Here is an 11,335-nt window from a genome sequence, read left to right on the forward strand (position 1 = left end):
CCAGCATATGATTGTTTCAAATTCTAACAACTGTGGGAGTCTTTCTTTTAAACAAAAAGTGGGCATTAGGTGACTAACACAACTAAATAAGACCATCAGATTCTTCCAGGGGTAGAGGTCGCAGATTAGGTGACTTAACACATTCTATTGATTCCTATGAGTCTGAGTCGAATCGTATGAATCAGAGACCAGAGTAGCTAATTAGAAGCCAAGGCATCAAAATTGTATTCATAAATCACTGTACTGTATTCGGTGAGCTATCATAGTCGTCACTACTACTACTAACTAATAAGCGAGTGTGACATTCCACTGCATCCTGGAAAATATTGATCAGAGTTACATTGTGATTCAGGATTGTAGGCTTTTGCAATTTAGTTTTTTTTTATATTTAGTATATAAAATAATATATATTTCTTAATCAACATATATTTTATTATAATATCTCCCCCACTTACCACCGCTACCTCAACTCCCTCGTCGCCAAGGCCAGGATCGTCGCCGGCTCTGTCGAATGCCGCCTCGCCCCGGAGCACCCCCTCCCGGCCGCGTACGACGACACGTGGCAAGCGGTCAAGTGGGTCCTGAGCAACTGCAGCGCCGGGGGAACATAGCGCACAACATGGGAATCCGAGCCGGATCGGATAGAGACGTACGGGTATAGGGGTTGGTGCTAATGGATCAGTATTTTTGGTTCAAAGATCCGGTGGGATCCGAAAGTGAGGGTTGGAGAGCAGGTGGTACGAGGGGAGCTATGGGTGTCGATCAACCTCGGTGGATGGAGGAGATGAAGAGATTGGGATGCGATCGCGTGCTGGTGACGGTACCGGAGATGGATTTGTTTAGGGAGAGAGGGGTTGCCTACGTGGAGGGGTTGAAGAAGAGTGGATGGGGAGGGGAGGTGGAGCTGTATGAGGCGTAAGGGGAGGAGCACGTGCGCTACCTGAGGTAGCCGGAGACGGAGAAAGCCGCGGAGGAGATGGATGCCGTCGTCTCCTTCCTCCAAAGTTGATGGTGTTGCTCTGCGTGTCGAGCATTATATATTTAAGACCTTCTATTGCTGTATTTTTAAAAGGATATGCTTCAGGAATCAAGATAAATAACATCTCGAGTAATAGTCGATAAACTCTGTATAAGATCAAAGAGTGAAAAAAGGGAAAGAAAGAAAAGAAATATGAAGAAGACTATGCCCTCTTTGTTGGTTAGAATATGATAGTACACAAGCAGGAAGACGACCATAAAATCAAGGCAACACCAAATAGTGGAGAATCTTGAAAAGGAGGCAATGAATTAATAGAAATACAGTCTTGAGTTCAGAAATTAGCAAACAAAGGTAGAGACTGCCCGACGACAGCCACTTGAGGAACTTTTTTACATTAGAAACAAATACATAGAGGGAAATGGAAAATGGTCTCAGCTTTATCCATGCCATTTGTACAGGATAAAAATCTAGAGGGAACCATGTTATACACTTATCTATGGAAGAAGATTGATGGTGTTCCAAACTGTACACAGAAATGATTGAGATGGCAGGCACAAAATTGGTGGTTGATGGAACCAATCGTTAACCTACTGAACGGCCAGCCGCTGGAGATGATCCATGAATACATGGAAGCTCACGTCATCCGTGAATATGATATCTCCACCGGGGGCAGGATTATCAGAATTGTATGTAGCTGAAGGGTTCAGCTTCGCCAATAAAAATCGGGCCTGCACAATCACAAAACAGATGTATGAATTAGAGCATCATGTAACCGAATCGACGGATCATACAATAGCAACCCTTCAGCATAAATGTTTTTTCCAGCCCATTGAAATTATTGACCTCAACTAGCATCTAATAAATTAGCACTTCTAGAGTATTTTGGCTATCACTTAATTAACATCGGTTTTAGCCATCTGGTCCATTTTCACCATATATTTTAGATTATGTATAACATATGTTTCTTCCTAATATAGTTCCTCCCAGAGATGAAATTGCAGATTTGTTCAAAGTATGATATTTTCTACAACCAGATAACAATCTGCTCCTTTCATTCACACGAAACATGTTCAATCTGATATACTGTTGGATCTATTGATTCATAAATAAATTATAAGCATCATGAGGATAATTGTGTACTGGAAACTCAAGGAACTAAAGGAATAACCTGGGAACCATGTTGATCACAAACGACTAAACGAGGTGCAGGAAACCGCTCCTTAATAATCGCATCAGCATCATCCCGTGGAGCTTGCAGCAACTGAGCAAATGTCTGCAGAAGATGTGAAATTGTAATAAGACAACCCATAGAGAACCCTTGTACTTTTGTTCTTCTGGAGAACATATACTGAAAAGTTGATGTATATAGAGAAAGTTCGAAACAAAAATATTAACCTATTTGCTATCCTGTGCTCACACTAATAGCATGGATTAGCACACTGTATCAAGCAAACAAGGTAACAATGGATTTCCACCAATTACTAGATGATCATATTGGTATTAAAGGTATTGTAACTTTTAGATGGTAAGGTAATCATGATAATATTATCCTCCTTTTACCTTTTATATATTTCATAGAGTTTATAAACATTTTCTAGGTTATTTATAGTGCAGCAACAAAGCTAGACCAAGAATGCTAGAGCCGATAATACATTAGCTGACTCTACGAGTAGCAGAAGGCTATGGCCACATAACTTAACAAATGTAGTTTTGGACCTTTTGGTAAACTTCCACAATATACATGTTTGGTAATGACAGTATCACTTATTGAATAATGAATATGTTACTTCTATTTACTCCTTTTCAGTACTACAATGAGAATCTTTTATGCAAAGTCTTATGGGATAGTTGGATATGAGAACATGTCGAGTTCAACTATCTATCTACAGTTCATGCACTAACCCCAACTACACTCTTATCTCGCAAAGGATTTCAATAAAACCAGGTCAAACAAATTAGACAGCTTAAAATAAGAATTGTCATGGAAGTATAATAACAGTTCGGACCAGTTATGCATTAAGTTGATCGAGGATCACCCACCTCATGTCCTGCTTGATTTTGATAGCCAGCATTTCTCCACTGTGCGATGCTCGTTCCATGGAAGACAACAATAGTAAAATAGGAATCCAAGAGAAGGATCCTGTCAGCAGCTATAGCAGCTACATCCAAGAGAGCTGGCTCTGGGCCTGAATGGAATGAATAAGATATAAGGGAAGGTTGGATCATAACAACTGCATTGGCTACATTCTCTCTATCCAAGATCATCCTGAAATATGCAGTTTCATCGGGACTATTATTGAAAACCTGCATGAAGAGAATTAACCATAGTAAAAAAAGGAGACAGAGAGTGGACCATAATTAGTTCTTTCTACATCAGCATGACCAAGATAAACCAAAAAATCATCTCACCTGGACAAACTGAGAACGCCTCAAATGAAATATAAACTGAGGAAATATTGACAAACGTGGGGATAAACTGAAAGACGACGGAGTTTCCTTCTGATAATCTCCAAATTTGGAACATAAACGAATTAATGATCGATCAAGCCATCTTATGGGGTCAAAATCAGCCTGTAAAACATAATTTTAAGGGCATATTATCAAGAGATGGACATAACAAGGGAAAACAGTGGAACTTCTGCTTATGTTGGCCAAAAGATTGTTGAATGGTAACTATATTATCATTACATTCTACTAGCAATGATATATATGAAAAGGTACCTCGATTTCCATTTTAAAGGAAACAAATCGTGCCATTACTGCAGCAGCTGCTTCTTGATCAAAACCAGCTACTAACTCCTACAGAGAAAGACATTAAGCAACACATTTGCACTAAAAGTTGATATGAGGAAATACTACAAAAAGATAAGATAGGTAGCACAACTAAACATGTACGTCTTCACTAACCTCTAAACTCAATTGTAATGAGATATGCAGTTTCATTTCTCTTTTAAACCTTATATTAGATGTCTTGCATCACTTAGTACTAAATTTCCTAGTGACTGCAAAGAAGAAAATGATTGATCCACCACATCAAATAATAAACAAGACAGTTAGAACTATCAAGCCTGCAACTTCACTATCTAATATTGGAGCAGATATACAGTGCCAAAACATCTTTGTGTTTGTATTCATGGAAGCCACTATTTGGTCAACCAAAATAGCTAAAACTATACAGAAAACCATAAATTTCCTGCAGAGCTAGAAATAATCAGGGAGATATTAGATACTAAACATTGATTCACGAAGGGACAGCATGATGTTGGATAGGGATACAGGGACTTTGAAATTTATCTCATTGGCCTACTTTTTAACAAGCTTCATGATGCAATCACTGAAGACAAGTTATAATATAAGTGAAATGTGAATAAACCTGTAATGTTGTGGAACTTCCCTATGTGCACTCAATATGTGCAATAAAAAGTGAATTAAGCAAGAATTATGCAACTGAAACATTAGTCATCATAATGAATAAGGCGAGAGTTTTAACTTACCTGTACACTACCAGGTCCAGCCACCCATCTTCTCGAAAGAGTAGTAGCACGTAGCCTCATTTGACCATCATGGTGCTGATAACTGCATATTATCTTAAGCCATCAAAGAAATCGTGTTTTCCCTATATGTAATAAAAAAGACATAAAAAAGGAAACAGAACTGATAAGTAGTTTGCTCATACTAAGTCAAAAACTGGAAGTAAAATTGATTGTTTGTTGGTTGCCCAACTGCTTCTGGGCCTTCTTTTCTTGCAATATCAAATACTAAACATAGTGATGTTCTCCTGTCAAGACCACACATCTTCCAAGCACTTGTGTTTCCCTGACCTATAACTGTCTCAGAGCACAAAGGACCTTTCTGCACAAATTAAGTAATTAACATTAATATGTTACAGAAGAAAATTTGATAGCTTTAAATCAATCAGTAACTAAACATACCTTCTCAAGAGAAGCACAAGGACCGATAATTCCCTGAACTTTGACATCTTTTGAGCAGTTGACCTCAAATACGCCACTGCAAGACAATTTAGAGACAAAATGTTAATTGAAACATCCTCCTTTACACATAGTGAATGCAAATTCAACAGATTGGTGCACCATTAGAAGTTCAGCTATCAAGTTTTTACCGTGACAAAGAATAGCATAAAGTCTTAAGAGCAAACAATTCAACTTTTTAGTGGCACATAAGAACTAGACAAATAGATCCTTACTTGAAAGATAAACTAAGATCGTTATCACTTGACTGGAAAATGCGCCGCAGAGAATCCTTGAAAACAGCATGACCAAAACTTTCTGCGAGCACAACAATTCCCCCAGTCCTTTCAACTGCAACTTTCATTTCTGCCATCCCCACCTGATGTATAAATTTTAAGTGATACAAAGAAAAATTAAACCCCTCAGTTCAATGTGAATAGAAAAAGGCTTCCGTAATAATAACCATGAACTGAGTCAAAATGAAATGATGTTCGATAAACACTGAATACTTCAAGAATACAGAACAACCAGAAGATGACATTCCTTGGAATTTATGGAGGGATGGATTACCAACATAAAACGTCAGGGCTAGAATCATACAGCATAACCAGATCATATGTCAAGATTGAAAAAGGAAATGAAGCAAGAGAGAAATTTATGACATGCAAAGCATAAAATCAAGGGGGGAGAAATAGAGGCATATTGAAAAGTATTCTCGAACTAGAGAGGAAAAAAAAAAGTGAGCAACAAACCTGGTCGAGTGCACAGGCAAACAAATCCAGCACATGTCCCTGATGCACAAGCTGTTTAGAGAGTCCCTCATAGAACTTCACAGCTTTACCATAGAGTGGAGCTGAACCTTTATCTAGATCCTTGTGTGAACGAATTGGCTCTGATAACGTTTTTGATACAATCTGAAAGTCTTATAAAGAGTCAATAGCTAGCTTATAGATGTTTCTCGAGGTGTCAAACAAAAAGAATTTCAAAGAAAGAAGACCAAACGAATAGCTGCAGCTTGTAGCCACTTCATTCTTATGTAAAACAGGTAAAGAAACAGCTATTGACACTCAAAGATTAAATGTAACTAAGAATTTCCGCACTTACAATCATGCCACAGGATATCAAGAGGTTATATATCATGGTCAAATAGAGAGAGGTTCATACGAAACCCATTTGAAACTTGTCTATTGGACTTGATAATATCCACTAAGAAAGAGGAAACCCAAATGTCAACTAGAAAAGAGGGAGAGAGTATGAGAGCATATATTTTTTTCAAAATTCTCCACGACTACACCTGATCTCCCATACAACCGATGGTATTCTATAAGTAATATTCACACATTTTTCACTTCCACTGTTCAAAGCACCATAGTTCTCCAAGTTTCACTTAAGATAGTTAAGGTTATTAAGATTTAAATATACTAAATCCCTTTCAGTTGCTACCTAGATCGTATTCTAAACAAGTAGAAATCCCAATGCATGAAGTTCTCATCCAATGTGGGTTCTAGGAAGATGAAGGCATCCTCTGAAGGTTGAGTTTTAACCCTGCCACAGAGGTGTTTGTGTGACTCAAAGCTGTACAACCAAGGCTTCAATGATCACCTTAAGTGATGCACCTCAACAAGAAGCCTATGTAATATAACTGTTTCAGATTTATAACAAAAAACCAAATATGTCATCACAGCACTTAAATTTATTTCATCATTTATCAGAAAATATTTCTGTCCTGCCTAGTACGCGTGTTCACTAGGTACATCAATATAACACTGTAGTGGACGGCTTGTTCGCAAAATTGTGGCATAAATATCAAACAGATCAATCATAAAAAAGGGCATGGTTAGTAGGGATGCCAGGCAAGAAGAAATAAGAAGTGCAAGAACTGAGATGCAGAGGTGAAAAAAAGTTCATCACTGATAAAGAGCAATAGAAACTTACAGAGCCAGGTCCCTCTGTTGATGGACCACCTACAAATGCCATTATCCTTGCTCCTGAGCCAGGAACACAAACCCCCAAGAGGCTAGCTGCAACATTTAGTGCAGTACTAGTGCATCTTGATGCACGCTGGTCTGCAGGAACAGGCCAAGGGTCCTTTTGAAGCTCTTCTAAAATCTACAATTTACAGAATATTGAATAACAAGATTAGGGATAGTGAAATAAGAAAAGAAGAAGCTAAACAAGAAATGTGGAGGCACATGACATTTTTAAGAAACAACAGTATATCAATCAAATTAACATCATCAGAAGATTCAGAACGACAGATCCTTCCCCCATACATCATTTGAAGCATAAAGAACTAAAAAGGAACAATATGAAATTAAATTCTTGTTACAAGTGTTACTCAACCAAATAGGTTCCAGGGTTTTACTAAAGGTATTATAGCAAAACATCCCTATTCACAAGAAAAGTGTAACTGCAATAATATAATTACTTAGGTCAGTACTTGACTGGATCCAAATTAATTGATCCAAAAGAAAACCTAAAACAGAATCATCATATAATCATTACCATACAAAGCCTTCTCCCGGGGACATGAGGAGATAGCAAGAACACACCTCACAATTAAGAAAGGTTTTCGAAAATTCAACTCAAATCTCCATATTGACAACCCATCTGACATTCTTATAGAAACTTTGCATGATTTTTCAACTGAACAAACTAAGGGTACTTAACTGAATTTAAAACAAACTCGCACTCTGAAGCGGGCAAGAGGAACCTAGCAATGCTCTCTGCTGAGAGTCCATCCCTGGTGCCAGCAATCACCCCCATAGAGGGCCTTGGTTTCCTAGTAAAGAAGCACATTTGCTCTAAGATTTGCTCCTTTGTAACCTCCTTTGTCCCTTTGAACACATATGACTTGGGCAGCAGCCCAAACCCCAACTCGTGGACCTGCATAAACCAAAGCAGAAAATCTTTACTTGTCAAATAGAGAGACATTTAAAATGGAAGTAAATCTGAGAAAACTGGGAATCTAGAGAGAACCTGCACGTAGGTCCCGAAGGTGATTAGACCAACAAGAGACTTCTCTGGCAACAGCTCAACAGCCTGGGCTAGTGCAGACTTCAGATAACCAATTTCCTCCTCAATCATGCATGTATCAACAACAAAGAGGAAGACTGGTGGCACTGGAGGACCAGTCTCAACAGTAGATTCATATTCGATGGTGGTGTACTGAGGGAAGAGCTCAGCAGGGAGGTTGTCCTCAGAGATGGAGTAGTAGTGTTGAGGGAAGTGGTTGCGCTGAAAGCAGAACGGGCATATCCAAATCTTTGCACTGTAGTCAACAATGGAAAAAGGATTGAGGATAGAACGACACATCCGGCAGCGAAGGGGTGCATACGGAAGAACAGGGATTTCGTGAATGGGTTTGATAGGTGTATAGATGGCCGCAACGGGGATGACACAGGCCGAAGCCTCTTGCTTTGTTCCTGGAAGTACATTCCAGGTCATCCTTACCCCATCTTGTGCCTCTAGGTCAAGGAACTCTGACATTTTCTGCAATCTGGAGTAATCTCTGCTGCTAGAATTTCTTTCCAAGCTTAGATTTTTCGGCAAAACATGAAATAACTATTTGTATGGAATGCTTCAGTTCTGCAATAATCCAGATTACATTGAATATAAATTATAAATGCCATAAAGACAAAAATAAAAGCAGAAAAGAAGCCTCTAAGGCATGAAAAGTGAGAAAAAAAAGCACCATACTACTATTGGATCCAAGAGTAGATCGGTTCCCATAATGTTCAACATCTCACAATTCTACAACATCCATAAGCAATTCAAGCAACACTCTAGATCACATTTATATTCAGTCTCATAGACAATTGAACTTACCACTTTCCAGACCTGCTTCTTGCATCAAGAAGTCAAAAATGCTTGATCTATGTCACCTCCATAACTTTATATCCCGAATTGAAAAGGAAACACAGAATTCTCAATAAGCACCACTTAGATGGAAATTTCAATCTTTGGCGTTTCTTTCCTCAAACATTTAGATCCTTCAAATCAAATAAGTCAGAAGCCTCACTTCTTTTCAGTCAAAGTCCAAATGTAACACTCTCTACTAGACAGCTGTGAATCAAAGAAAAGCAAAATCTTTGAAGAAGAACAGATCTTTAAAATTTACGTTCCAATGGACATAAGTTCTTTTAGATAGAATCATATACACAACTATCGACAACAAACACAATTTACGCTTCAATGAATAGAACTTGACAAATATCTTAATACCATCGGACTATAAAATGATGTCTATGCCAAGGAAATCTTAAACCACCTCCTTAATTCCCCTAGAAACAAATCCAAACAACAAAACACATAAAAGAACTAAGTTCCACGTCAAGGAAAGGCAACACCATAATTCACAAACGAACGGCAAGGAAACAGATTAACGCCCTAATTCTCTTAGAGTGGATCCCTCCGATTCTAAGACTAAAACAAAAGTGAAAGCGCTTACTTTTCCCAATTTTCTCTCCTCAAAAGATCTCAGCGAATTCTTGATCTCGATCTCCACTGTTTCCGACTTCGACTCTCCGATCTCTCGACTCCAGTGCTCCCGATTCCAAACTTTTAGTGCTCCGAGCTACCTGATTCCTACGAAGAGAGCGGAGGAAGGAGAGTTTGGGATTGCAGCTAGGGTTTCTCAGCAGCAGTATTCCGCTCTGTCTTCGTAGTGGAAAAGAGATGCGGGATTCGATCGGCGTCGTCGCACTGGGTTCATCTCGGTGATAAAAACTTAGGTAATTGTCAGAAACACCCTCTCATTACTGTTTTTGTCAAATAAGTCCGCGACTTCTCTAATAATAATAATAATAATAATAATAATAAATATTATATTAGTATTATTATTATTATTATTATTATTATTATACCATCCTGTTACTTATTTATATATCATTAAAAATAATTTTGGACGTGAGCCTGCATCATACTATATACATACTAGAAATCAGAAGTACAATTTGAAAACACCTAACGTTTGTTAGACTATTTGTTTCTCATGCAAAGAAGTAGGTACTATTCAATTTGGTTGAAGAGTTTATGAGAATATATTTTTCATATATGCCCTCATAAAAAGCACCAGACTTACAAAGTTATTAATATATGCCCTCATAACACATATCGATCCCACTTTTATTCAACAAACCATGCATCTACTCTTTAATTTCCTCCTAGTTCACAAGTATTTGATCTCACCTTAGTTAGTAGTACAAGTCTTAGTGACAAGGTTTTTCTTATGCCACATCCAAGAGTCCGAGGGACTACTCGGCAATGGCGGCAGCATCACTGCCCTGCGGCGTAGACCAAACGGCCAGCCTTCACAGTGGCAGAACTCTTCCAGTATCGTCGGCCTTTGGAACTCCTTCGACTCCGATGCACCGTGACTCGAGCACCGAGAGAAGCAGCTCTTCACCGAGAAGAACGCTTCGCTTCCTTCGCCGTCGCCGACGATGTCGTTATCGCATTCTTCTTCTCCATTTCTCTTCCTTTTAGGAGATGTTAGAGCTTTTCCAGTTGTTGGAGAGAAAGGCCAGCTAAGAGCACTGCTGCTTGAATACGAGAAGTCGTTGGGCTTGGAGTACTTGGCCTTCATTGCTCGACTTCGAATCTCCAAAATGATCACCTGAGAGGAATTGGGTGTGAGAATAATAAAGAAAAGAAAGAGGACATAAAAGAATTAAGTGTATCCATATTTAAGTTTTACCTACTTGTTTAGTATCAATATAAGTGTCGGGATTCTCATCATCAGAGCTCAAGGAGGAGGGAGTTCTGAGGCAGGAGAGATGACACTGAGCACAGCCATCTCGGATGAGTGTGGGAAGAGACTTGCAGTAGTTGGAGGATAGTTTGGGTTGGAATTCAACAGCAAAGCAAGGCATGTTTGAGGAGTTTTGTCTTGCAGAGAAGTACAAGATTATATATATAGAAGGGCTGTTCTTAGCTTGAAGGGGGATATTGACGTGCATGACAAAGGCCCTGCAACTTAAAAGTGGTATTAGATGTGGAACTCTTTGGGGTAAAGACTAAGTTAACAATGTGGCATTCTGGGGATCAAAATCTTACTCCTTTTCATTTTAATTGTATTACTTAGATGGTAAATTATATAAAAGAGGGATGTAGAAAATTAATGAGCTAAGGTTTAACCAGCTACAAATACACCACACACCGACCCTACAAAGAAGATGGGATGTTAATGTTGCAACGGCATTATAGCAAGTAATTCCATGAAGAATAGAACGATAAAGATGTCAAAATATATTAAGCTGGAGGCCAGGTTTTTGAGTTGCTTACACTATACCATGGCTTTATTTATTTTTTTCGTGTCCTGAACTCTCAAATTTCACTTGAAGCTAACGTTAAACAAAGACATCTTACCAACTTGATGAGAAAAAAC

General features: G+C 38.6%; 2 protein-coding genes and 1 pseudogene across 3 annotated transcripts; 1 reads left to right on the forward strand and 2 right to left on the reverse strand.

Moving 5' to 3' along the window:
* The first annotated feature begins 431 nt into the window (after positions 1 to 431).
* On the forward strand, positions 432 to 1,113 carry LOC140795168 (probable carboxylesterase 7; annotated as a pseudogene).
* A 146-nt stretch (positions 1,114 to 1,259) lies between these two features.
* Positions 1,260 to 9,699, reverse strand: LOC140793776 (protein transport protein SEC23 C). 2 transcript variants are annotated; one of them, XM_073145475.1, is made up of 15 exons: positions 9,398 to 9,642; positions 8,776 to 9,012; positions 7,927 to 8,535; positions 7,618 to 7,833; positions 6,883 to 7,056; positions 5,700 to 5,861; positions 5,184 to 5,326; positions 4,912 to 4,987; positions 4,656 to 4,831; positions 4,474 to 4,555; positions 3,701 to 3,778; positions 3,389 to 3,550; positions 3,020 to 3,283; positions 2,148 to 2,252; positions 1,260 to 1,707 (listed from the first exon to the last, which is right to left on the reverse strand). In XM_073145475.1, the coding sequence occupies exons 3-15, from the start codon at positions 8,434 to 8,436 to the stop codon at positions 1,567 to 1,569; spliced, it is 2,289 nt and encodes a 762-aa protein (XP_073001576.1). In that variant the 5' UTR covers positions 8,437 to 8,535; positions 8,776 to 9,012; positions 9,398 to 9,642; the 3' UTR covers positions 1,260 to 1,566. The 2 variants fall into 2 exon arrangements, with proteins under 2 accessions (XP_073001576.1, XP_073001567.1); XM_073145466.1 differs by lacking the exon at positions 8,776 to 9,012 and having other exon boundaries at positions 9,398 to 9,699.
* Positions 9,700 to 9,978: 279 nt separating this feature from the next.
* LOC140799230 (uncharacterized) lies at positions 9,979 to 10,821 on the reverse strand. The gene is made up of 2 exons (XM_073153434.1): positions 10,650 to 10,821; positions 9,979 to 10,564 (listed from the first exon to the last, which is right to left on the reverse strand). Exons 1-2 carry the CDS (start codon positions 10,818 to 10,820, stop codon positions 10,139 to 10,141), a joined length of 597 nt encoding a protein of 198 aa, XP_073009535.1. The 5' UTR covers position 10,821; the 3' UTR covers positions 9,979 to 10,138.
* Positions 10,822 to 11,335: the final 514 nt, after the last annotated feature.

The sequence above is a fragment of the Typha latifolia genome, chromosome 1 (assembly GCF_019914945.1).
Source record: "Typha latifolia isolate L0001 chromosome 1, TyphaL0001v2, whole genome shotgun sequence".
In the NCBI taxonomy this organism is placed as follows: domain Eukaryota; kingdom Viridiplantae; phylum Streptophyta; class Magnoliopsida; order Poales; family Typhaceae; genus Typha; species Typha latifolia.

Excerpts from the sequence above, each read along its gene's own strand:
- LOC140793776 (XM_073145466.1), bottom strand. The coding sequence starts at position 8,436 with ATGTCAGAGTTCCTTGACCTAGAGGCACAAGATGGGGTAAGGATGACC. Across the intron at positions 3,551-3,700 it reads CCTTTAAAATGGAAATCGAG|GCTGATTTTGACCCCATAAG; the intron begins GTACCTTTTCAT and ends TATGTTTTACAG. Across the intron at positions 2,253-3,019 it reads AAAATCAAGCAGGACATGAG|ACATTTGCTCAGTTGCTGCA; the intron begins GTGGGTGATCCT and ends CATCTTCTGCAG.
- LOC140799230 (XM_073153434.1), bottom strand. The coding sequence starts at position 10,820 with ATGCCTTGCTTTGCTGTTGAATTCCAACCCAAACTATCCTCCAACTAC. Across the intron at positions 10,565-10,649 it reads CTTATATTGATACTAAACAA|GTGATCATTTTGGAGATTCG; the intron begins GTAGGTAAAACT and ends AATTCCTCTCAG.